Source organism: Telmatherina bonti (assembly GCF_933228915.1).
Source record: "Telmatherina bonti genome assembly, chromosome: 17".
Lineage (NCBI taxonomy): Eukaryota > Metazoa > Chordata > Actinopteri > Atheriniformes > Telmatherinidae > Telmatherina > Telmatherina bonti.
Window position 1 is genome coordinate 4,050,866 of NC_136615.1, and position 11,460 is coordinate 4,062,325.

General features: G+C 42.9%; 1 protein-coding gene across 1 annotated transcript; it reads left to right on the top strand.

The window, feature by feature from the left end:
• Positions 1–4,259: 4,259 nt before the first annotated feature.
• cetn3 (centrin 3) lies at positions 4,260–9,640 on the top strand. Its single transcript, XM_079257125.1, has 5 exons — positions 4,260–4,393; positions 4,871–4,997; positions 5,066–5,180; positions 8,193–8,384; positions 8,552–9,640. Exons 1-5 carry the CDS (start codon positions 4,377–4,379, stop codon positions 8,593–8,595), a joined length of 495 nt encoding a protein of 164 aa, XP_079113251.1. The 5' UTR covers positions 4,260–4,376; the 3' UTR covers positions 8,596–9,640.
• The last annotated feature ends 1,820 nt before the right edge of the window (positions 9,641–11,460 follow it).

An 11,460-nucleotide genomic window follows, 5' to 3' on the forward strand; every position in this document is an offset into this window, starting at 1 on the left:
GATGCCCTCATTTCTTACTTTGTCATATAATTATTTATATCATCTGTAAAAGGAAAGTCGAGTTGAAGGTACTGTGGTGATTCCTGTTCCCTGGTGGGCGTGGTCAGCTGAGAACTGGAAGTACACCTGATCCACATTCCAGCAATCTACAACAACCTATTTAAGACCAGCTCTGCCTGCTATCCAGCGCCAGATTGTTGATTGCACTGCGGTAAACAGCTCTCGGCCTCTGCTTGCGTTGCTTTGTGCACACTTTTGATTTGTAACCTGTCCTGTCTTCCTCCTGCCAGAGAAAGCCTGCCAGTTCATAGACGCTACCTGCCAGTTTTGCCTGCCTGCCTCCTGCTGCTCACCAGTATGCCAGTCTCTGAAGTCCTGCTGGAGAATTCACAGGGATCTGTGGAACCCCAATAAACCTCTCTCAGTACTCTGACAGTGTCCGCTCTCTGGATCCTACTAGCCCCTCCCTTACAACAGGTACAGAATAAGTTTTTAATATCTGCAGCTCTGTTTAAACATTTTAATGTTTAAAAATGTTCTTAAAAACACATCACATTTTTGAGAACACTACATCATACAGGCCTTTTTTCTTTTTTTTTTTTTTTGCCTTTTTCATGATTTTTTCTTAGGTTAATTGGTTACTCTAAATTGCCCCTAGGAGTGAGCGTGAGTGGGTGTTCGTCTCTCTGTGTGGCCCTGCGATGGACTGGCGAGCTGTCCAGGGTGTACCCTGCCTGTCACCCAAAGCCAGCTGGGATAGGCTCCAGCTTCCCTGCGACCCTGAATTGGAATAAGCGGTTCAGAAAATGATTGTTTTTTTCTGCTTTTTAGCCTTTTACTGGTTGAGCTTTATGCTATCTTGCTAACATGTTACTAACATGTAGAATGTCACCATGGTGACATTCTACATGTCTACAGTGAAGCCTATACGGTGGTGCATAAAACTGCAGTTCCCCCTTCATCCACTAGGGGCAGCAAAACAGAGCAAATCCCCATAGACTCCCATGTTAAAAAGACCAACTTCACAGCAGAAATAAACCTGTTTACAGACTGGTACAAAAATCCATTTTAGGTTTACCTTCATGACAACTGTGGGAGGAGTGAATTTTTTTTTTAAGTAAAAACTCGTCCGTTTTCAAGTAATTTAATCTCGGAGTTCGGCATATTTAGGGGCGTGTCCTTTTGATTGACAGGTACACGATCTCCCGCTTCAAGTCAGAAGAACGTAGAACAACCGCGGTTTTTAGCTGGTTAACAACGTGACTTAGCTTTAGCCCGCTTACCTCTGTTAGTTCGGTTAGCTCTTAGCAACAGAAAGCTTGGAGTTCACTCGATGTCAATCATCCACCATGACGCTCACAGCCCCCCTCTCAGCTCCACCTCTTTGACCATATTTGTATTTTCCGGGTGAGACGACACGCATGTCCCTGCCAAGATGGTGACGGTAGGAACCGCCCACCAAGCTTCAATTCAGCTCTTCAGAAACCTATGGGTGACGTCACGGAGGCTCCGCCCACCTTTTATATACAGTCTATGACTCTACCATGCAAGCATGCCACCATGCTATGGTGGTGCTGCAGCTCTGAAATGGCCTGCACATGTGTGCAGGCTGGACAGGGGGTCTTTGTGCTGGTTCAGGGTGGGGTTCAGAGGAAAAACCTGAACTCAAACCGCTGGCCTCCAGCACTAATTACCCTCAGTGTTCATTCACAATTCATGACGTGAAAGAAGTCCTGAAGCGTCAGCGTTTTTCATTGTTTCTGGTTAACTGAAGTCTGTGTCAGACGTCAGATTTATTCCAGATTAAACCAGAGTAAAGTGAGATAGCTGGAGGTGAGATCTTTTGATGGTCAGCCGTCTACAAAACTCTCCTGTGCAGAGTCTGAATCGGACTCTGTCCGCGCAGAAACAGATGCTGCTTTCTGAAGCCAGGTCTTGGTCTGGCTCCACCCATCCCTCCAGCAGTCCTGCACCTATACATCGTTCACCAGCAGAATGTGTACGCTTCATGTGGTTTTTTTAGAAAGCCGCCTCTGTGCAGTGGACCGATCTGGAACCAGGCAAACAGCTGCTTCACACCTCCTTCATGAGCCCCCACCTGAAGTTCACCTCAGCAAAGGAGTTCAGACACAGGCGACTTTACCTGGAAGCCTCTAGGTAGTTGATTAGTTACATTGGTTAAGCAGAAATATGGAGCCAGAACACAACTGACCATAAGTTTACGGACAGTTTATATTGGATTTCATGGAAAAAATGTCCCAAAACTTCTGATCAGAGATGTATATGAACCAGAATTGGTCCAGTTTTGTGGTGGTGTGAACCGCCTCAGTAGAGGATGGATGGATGATTTGCTGCAGCTTAAAGAAAATCAGTAAGTTGACTTTACGTTTTCATTAATCCACCATTTAACTTATTTTTGTGTAAATGTGACAGTTCTGATGAACATATGAACCCAGAAGTTTATTCTCGAGATGTTTGCTGCCGGGTCAGCTTACAGGAGCTTTTCCTGTCTGAATATTTCTCAGGCCAGGATGATCAGGTAGACCAGACTGGAAATGAGGGAATATGTCAAGTTAATATGCTGACAGAAGGTGGAGAACTATTGATTAAAAATCAATTTAATCAGAAATTGTCACTCAGAGATGATATGCGACAAGGATCCAATTAAACCAGTTCTTTGCTAAGTTTATTCAGTTCGTCTTAGAGACAGGAACATTTTCCTGTTGTCTTATTCTGCGATGAAAAAGGAGCCGAGCCCACCGGAGCATCCGATCTCTTCTGGCCCTTTGCTTTAGTGGTTTTATTGGAGGTCTTCCTGAACCCACCTCCAGCTGATCTTTACATCTATCCTGTCCAGGGCTTATCTCAGCAGACACATGTGGACCAGGAGGCCCTCGGAGATAAGCCGAGACCTGGCTCCGCCAGCACTGCTGGGAAATGCCTGATAATGGTGAAGAGGATGCTGAACTGATGTGGACATGCAGGATAAAGCTTCCCCTCAGGTCACGTATGATGCTGGAAGGAGGCTGGAATGGGAAGAGCTGGGTCTTCTGGTTAAACATGGTGAGACTGAATAATGAGACATTTTATTTGGAAGATTTGATTTATTCAAAGGTTGAAAACTGTTTCCTGTTGCTGCTGATGAAAGGAAAAAAAAAAGAATAAAAATAATTTATTTACCATATCAGCTCCTTTGTATCACAGAAAACATGAAGCAAAAAACAAATGTGACCTAAATCCAGTCTAAAACCTCAAACCAGTCGCTCCCAGTAAATCCCAGTAACTCGGATCCTGCTTCTTACTCGATAACATTTGTAAAGCTGCATGTTTATTTGCATAAATCACTTTCTATTTATTCAACTATTTTTATTTAACCTTTATTAATAATCATTTTCAATTTGATTTCTATATTCAGGATTATTTTTTAAAATCAATTTTAGATTGTTTTATTTTGTATTCTATTTGTAATGAAACTGATGGCTTATTCATTTTTATTTTGCTTTGATTAAATTTTCTATTTTATTTATACTTTTGTTCTCTCACAATATTGTTGTTTAATTATGCTTTATCTTAAGTTTACCTTAGAAATATCTTTCATACTAAATTATATGATTATAATTAGAAATATTAGAAATATTTCATGTGATCTTTGTTAGAAATAGATTTTATATATATATATATATATATATATATATATATATATATATATATATATATATATATATATATATATATATATATATATATATATATATATATATATAGTTTCTATTCCTCTGCTTCGGTATAACAGAAACCTAAACATAAGGAAATGAGAGGTTTTTATTGACCCAGTTACACTGTCATTTTTCTACTTTAAAATGTGATGTTATGACCCGTTTTGATGGCGGACCATCATTCATTCAGCACATTTGCAGAGCTGAGAGAACAACTTTCCGATCCGGGACAAGACATCTCGCTTCACGTCATGACAAGCCTGTTTTCAACACGCAACGTCGCAGATTCAGTAAGAAACACAAGGAGATTAAAAGAGTCTTAATTAAGATTGTGTTCTGCTGGCTGGATGTTAGATGGATGCTGAATTGGCCGTCGATAGACGGGAAAGTGGCAGAAGATCTGTAGTGTCTTTAAAAAGGACATTTTTCCTCTTGTGTTTTACCCTCCAGCCAGCAGGTGGCGCTTATGATCCGCCAAGAGAATGAAAATGAATTTCAACCAATCAGCGAGCACGTTACTGTTACGTAGCGACCATTAATCAATGAAAATCTTCTAAATGAGCGCGTTGGAGACGTTTCCGGTTATTGGTCTGCACGGAGAAAAATTGTGTTAAAAGCAGAAACTGTAGATAAATGTTTATCTTCTGACACCCAGCAGGAATGAGTCTGTCTGTCAGGTAAGCCGCTCCGCTGCCGTCGTTCCGGTTCAGCTCCTTTCGCAGGTTAGAAACGTTCTGCCGTTGCCGCTAACCGGTGTTAGCATCTGTGGCCAATATGGCATCAGTTACCGTTATCAGGTGTTAGCATCCAGTACTGTCCAGTCAGTCCGGTCCGGTCCATGAGAAATAACAAACCCATATCCTGACGAGGAGATGAAATTCTTTCCAACGAAGAGGTGAGAGGTCAGAAGCAGCACTGAAGGGGTTAAATGAAATCATGATGCAGGTTAAAAGGGTTATCGGTTCCGTGACCGTTTACAGTGAAGGAGCAACGTGGTGTCCGGTTAGTTAGTAACTAGTAGAATGGATGAAGCTGCTAGTTACTGACGGTTAACAGCAGCTGTTAGGGATGAAGCCGGGTGGATGAGGTTCTACTGAGTCTTGTAGAAGGAGCGTGTACCGGCAGGAAGGAGTCTGATGAGTTTCTGTTGGCAGAGCGGAGCTGATGGCCGATAAACCGAGGAGGAAGGAGCTGACGGAGGAGGAGAAGCATGAAGTTAAAGAAGCCTTTGATTTATTTGACACGGACAAAGATGAAGAGATTGACTACCACGAGCTGAAGGTGAGGAGGAGCAGCGGTTTGTCTGGTTTGGTTCTCCTGGTCTGAGTGCAGATCTCCCGGTCCACCAGGTGGCGATGCGTGCGCTGGGCTTCGAGGTGAAGAAGGTGGACGTTCTGAAGATCCTGAAGGATTACGACACAAACGGGAAGGGAAAAATTACCTTCGAGGATTTCAGAGAAGTTGGTGAGTTTTCTGACTTGAGCTTCCTTCTCCTGACTTGAGGAGTCTGCGCCAATCTGGTCCGGTATCAGGCTTCGGTCCTGATCCTGATCAGGGACCTGATATCGTGTTGAATTCCCGCCTCACTGATCGAGCTGGAGCTTTACTGGTCCCAGGTTTACAGATTAGAAATACGATGGTGGTCTAAACAATGTTCTGTTCAGGAAATATTTAGCTATGCTAATGCTAGTGTCAACTTTTAGAGCATTTTCGACTTTGGCCATGCTAATGCTAGTGTCAACTTTTAGAGCATTTTAAACTTTAGCCATGCTAATGCTAGTGTCAACTTTTAGAGCATTTTCGACTTTGGCCATGCTAATGCTAGTGTCAACTTTTAGAGCATTTTCGACTTTGGCCATGCTAATGCTAGTGTCAACTTTTAGAGCATTTTAAACTTTAGCCATGCTAATGCTAGTGTCAACTTTTAGAGCATTTTAAACTTTAGCCATGCTAATGCTAGTGTCAACTTTTAGAGCATTTTCGACTTTGGCCATGCTAATGCTAGTGTCAACTTTTAGAGCATTTTAAACTTTAGCCATGCTAATGCTAGTGTCAACTTTTAGAGCATTTTCGACTTTGGCCATGCTAATGCTAGTGTCAACTTTTAGAGCATTTTAAACTTTAGCCATGCTAATGCTAGTGTCAACTTTTAGAGCATTTTAAACTTTAGCCATGCTAATGCTAGTGTCAACTTTTAGAGCATTTTAAACTTTAGCCATGCTAATGCTAGTGTCAACTTTTAGAGCATTTTCGACTTTGGCCATGCTAATGCTAGTGTCAACTTTTAGAGCATTTTAAACTTTAGCCATGCTAATGCTAGTGTCAACTTTTAGAGCATTTTAAACTTTAGCCATGCTAATGCTAGTGTCAACTTTTAGAGCATTTTAAACTTTAGCCATGCTAATGCTAGTGTCAACTTTTAGAGCATTTTAAACTTTAGCCATGCTAATGCTAGTGTCAACTTTTAGAGCATTTTAAACTTTAGCCATGCTAATGCTAGTGTCAACTTTTAGAGCATTTTAAACTTTAGCCATGCTAATGCTAGTGTCAACTTTTAGAGCATTTTAAACTTTAGCCATGCTAATGCTAAAGTCAACCCTTAGAGCTTTTTAAACAATGTGAAGGGTGTTTTATATGAGGAGTATGAGGCCGGATGGAAGCGGGGCATTGGGGTGTACATGTGTGAGTTAGGGCTGGGCGATATGGCCTAAAAATAAAATCTCAGATGTTTTTTAAAACAAATCTGATTTCAGATTTTAATTAATTTTTTCCCCCTTACTGTAAAGAGAAAAAAAAATACAAAAGTCAAAAATTATTCTTTTTCAAAAATACTTTAATTGCGACCAGCCTAGAAGTTACCTGAATTTTAAGTGCAACTAAACAAGCTGTTAGACTAGATTGTAAAAAGAGATGCAGGCGCTGCCGCTGTAAACCAAAATTGATACAAAATACCATTTTTTTAAAATTCCTTAATGTTAATTAAAGTTATATTTCTTACATATATTATTATATTCTTGCTGTTTTTTTTTTTTTTTGTTTAATTTACACATTTTTGGCAAGAAAGACGAGCCTGTCAGCATCTGGCTTCAGACCACTGTGGCATGTGCCCCCTCCCACTCTGAAAACCCTGCGTTTCCATCACACCTAGAACTGCTTAACAACTAAATATCGCCATAAAAACCCGCTGCTATAAAAATTGTTACGACCTCAAGAGGTGGTTTTTTCAGACATTTTGATATAGAAATATATTGCAAAAGTGTAATGGAAACACTTTTGTGTTTACGTGTCCCCAGACGTGACGTGGGGGTCGTGACCAGGTAATTCCCGGTAAAGATGGCGCGGTGTGGAAAAAAAACAGCGAATTTCAGAGTTTAGAGGAGAGAGAGAGGGAGAAAAGCTTCAAAAATCCAAAGCAAATTCTCCGCAGCAGGAAGAAAACCCTAAAATAACGCTACAAGCCCACTTTGCATTAACCGCAATTACGAAACGTGATGCTAATGTGCTAAACATTGTTCAACGGAAACAAAACGTACAAATGTTTTTATTTAGCAAAAAAACAGTGTAATGGAAACGCAGAGGGGGCACTTGTACATTTCTAGCTGCTATGTTGTGTTTATGCGTTTCTGTGGGAAACCAGCGGGAGCACGCTGACGTCACTATAAGGTACGGAAGCCCAAAAGGTGCTGGCGGGGCAAAAAAACTCAGATTTTCATAAAAATCTTCATAAACAGCAAATTCAAATAATCGATGAAATCAATTAATCGCGCAGCCCTAGTGCGAGTGTGTGGAAGTGATGGGGTAGATAGTGTGTGTGTGTGTGTGTGTGTGTGTGTGTGTGTGTGTGTGTGTGTGTGTGTGTGTGTGTGTGTGGGGAGGGAGTGTGTGTGGTTGGAGTTGGGGCCACATTGTTTGGGCGGGGTCACTAACAACGGCTGGTTTTTTCTGTGTCTGATCTAGCTTGTGAGCTCTAGGTTCTCCTGATAGTTGAGGACTTTGTTCTCCCACAGGAGGAACATGACTCAGTGTGTAGAGGTGTATGGATGTGTGTGTGTAAGCGGGTGTGTATGTGTGCTTCTGTAAATATGTAGGTTGTTCTGTCTCATTCTTTCTTTTTCTCCTCCTCTCTATGAGGTGTATTTCTGTTTCCTTCTTTCTGTCCTCTCCGGTCCGGTCCAGCAGGAAAAACTTTGTCACACAAACAATTATGCAAAATAAAAAGAAAATAAGCTAAGAATCCAGAACATAAAGGGGAGAATTATCTCTATAAAAGCTCCCATCCAGACCATCATTCTGCTGCTTCAGTGCTGGACAAGACACAAAAAGAAAGCATGAAGCAGCTGCAGACTTTGATTTAAAATCATGGAAACTGGATGAATTGATCGGTGTCTCTTTAATGTTTGGTTTCTCCCAGAAACACCATAAATGAGCAGAATCCCATCAGAGGTGCGTTTCTCATGACTTGGTGTGCGTCCACAGTGACGGATCGCATCCTGGCCCGAGACCCGAAGGAGGAGGTGATGAAGGCCTTCAAGCTGTTTGACGATGATGAGTCGGGGAAGATCACACTGAGGAACCTGAGACGAGTGGCCCGGGAGCTCGGCGAGAACATCGGTGAAGAGGAGCTGCGCAGCATGATCGATATGTTTGACACGGACGGAGACGGAGAAAGTAGGTCCTTCATGACGTGTGTTTAGAGCTGTGATTGGACGAGCTGGGGAATGCTGCTACATGCTGATTTACATGTTAGGATAAACATGTGTCCCTAATGCATGAAGCTTAATCACCAGTTCTTCATCATGGAAACCATCTGACAGCGTCTTCCTCCTCCTCCTCAGTTAACCAGGAGGAGTTTCTCGCCATCATGACTGGAGACTCCTGAGGACGGGTCCTGTCCTGCTGGGGAGAAGCAGAGCAGCTTCCTGTGGGGGGTCCTGAGTGGACCTGGAGGTGTTCCACGGGGTGACGGAGCAGGGACAAGTCATGGCTCATGTGGACCAGGATGTATCAAAGCTCTGGTGTTCAGTCTGGAAAGGGGGACACGGGGAGCGAGGTTCACATCCCAGTGTTTTATTCTCTCAACATTCATCTCACATCCAACCACACGCCCCCTTCCTCTTCCTCGCCGTCTCCCTCCAGCTTCATCCTGCGTTCATTCAATAAGGCGTCTTAACCCATCTGAAAAGTTCTGGACAAATCCACTTGCAGCTCGAACCCTGTGGAGTTCTGGGAGCGCGTAGTTTTCCTGACGGCGTGCTGGAGACCGGGACATCAGAGCTCTGGCCTGAGGGGTGGAGCCACGTCATGACAGGAAGTGATGTCAGCTTGGGTTCATTCCGTCTGTCCTGAATGAAAATGTCTTCATGTGCATCCAGAAAGTTTCTCATTAAAACATGCAGGTAAAATGCGTAAATCATGAGGTATATTTAAATGTCAGGAGAAGTTATGAAACGTGTGTTACAAATATAAAACATAAGTAATAAACGTGTAAAATGTTTCAAAACATACTGTGAACATGTACAGATCAGTTCATGTGTAAAAGGTTTAGGTATGTGTGTTATCTTAACATGAGTTAACATATAGTACCTGGATGAACATTGATTAAAAATGTATAAAACAGTTTTCATAACATGTCAAAGTACATATATGTATGTTAAAAATGTAAAAAGTATGGCATAGTACTGATTAAACATGTATGGAAAATACGGCAATCTGCCATATTTCTGCCAGAGTTGTTCTGTCAAGGGCAACATGTCATGTACATGGCTGCTCATGATAGGCTGAACATTTTTATTTTTTATTGAAATCATTGGACTTGATATGGCAGCGTTGGACCTGACAGAGGAAAGAGAAGAGTCTAAGTTGCTAAACACAGTATTTGTAAAATATATAAAAACTACTACAGTATTACAGTACAACAAGTTACACTATTCACAAAAAGTTAGGGATATTCAGCTTTTGGGTGAAATTTCCCAACAAGCCTAAAATGCATTCAAACCTTTACAGGTGAACTTAATGTGATCTTCTCTAAGCTTTTAAATGCACATGTCCAACTGTTAAATGTTTCAATAAATTTTGCACAAGTTGCTGTTCTCTAACAAGGAGCTTAACGGCAAAAATCCCGGCAGGTGTGTGATCCTTGAATTGACCAATAAATGTCCTGGTTCAATTAGAGCTGGTGTTTAAACAGTTGTCCTCATCATGCTGTTCACATTTTGACATCATGAGACCAAGACGACACCTAACAATGGAACAACAGTCCCTTGCCATTGCGATGCTTCAAACAGGACGTTCTCAGACAGAAGTGGCCACTGAGCTTGGAGTGTCACAGAGTGTCATCAGCAGGTTGCAACAGAGATATGGAGAGACTGGAAGAGTCACAGAAAGGCCTAGAAGTGGACGTCCTTTGGCCACATCCCGTGCTGATGACCGCTACATTGTGAACACTGCCCTGAGAAACCGGATGATGAATGCCACTCAACTCCAGGCACGTTTAAGAGAGGTGAGAGGCACCCAAGTGTCACGTCAGACCATTCCAAACCGTTTCCATCAGCGTGGTCTGCGTGCTAGACGACCTGCACGGGTACCTGACCACACCACCAGGCACAGGCATCATCGTCTTGCATGGGCCAGGGAGCATTTACGCTGGACGAGGAACCAGTGGGCCTCAGTGCTGTTCTCTGATGAAAGTCGATTCACACTGAGCAGAAATGATGGCCGGCAACGATGTTGGAGACGTCAGGGAGAGCGCTATGCATCAGCCACTGTTGTCACCAGGCCAGCTTTTGGTGGTGGCGGTGTTACAGTGTGGGCAGGGGGGTCCACTTGGTACAGAACTGCCCTACACTTTGTGAATGGTACAGTGACAAGCCCATACTACCTGAATAACATCATTAATCCAGTGATTGTGCCCCTACATGAACAGCACAGGCCTAATTTCATCTTCATGGACGACAATGCTCCTGCTCATCGAGGCCGCATCATCAGGGAACGGCTGTTGGAGACTGGTGGACCTCAAATGGAACGGCCTGCACTCTCTCCAGACCTGAATCCCATTGAAAACCTGTGGGATCAGCTGAGCCGTCGTGTTGAGGCTCGAGACCCTGCACCCCAGAACCTCAATGACCTGAGGGCTGGCCTTCAAGAAGAGTGGGATGCCATGCCTCAGCAGGCAATAAGTTGCCTTGTGAACAGCATGAGACGTCGTTGTCAAGCTGTAATTGATGCTCAAGGGCACATGACCAGATATTGAGACGTTCACATTTCTTGTTGTGGTGTAACTACCATTGTTGTTACCTTTTGTGTTGAATGAGTTTTTTGAGATGAGGAAATCAGTAGTGCATCCTTCTACTTAAATGTCTTACTTTTATGATATTATATCACTGTAGCATGAACATATTGCATTTTCCATAAATTTCACCTGAAAGCCAAATATCCCTAACTTTTTGTGAGTAGTGTATGTAATGTGGAGTAATAACGATATGCAAAGAAAAAAAACTTCAGTAGAAAGATGAACACTGCAGGCATGTGCAACCTGTGGTCATGCCATCATGGATCAACTGAGCGCTGGTGAAAGGAACGCGACCATGGCCCAAACTGCTGGAGAGGAAACCAAGACTTCAGGGCCCACCGAAGACCGAGCCGAGCCAGCCCAAGTAGAGAGCAGAGGGAGCCCCCAGGCACGACGAGGTGCCGAGAAGCAAAGGGCGACGGCGAGCTACATTGTGTTGACACGTACTACACAATG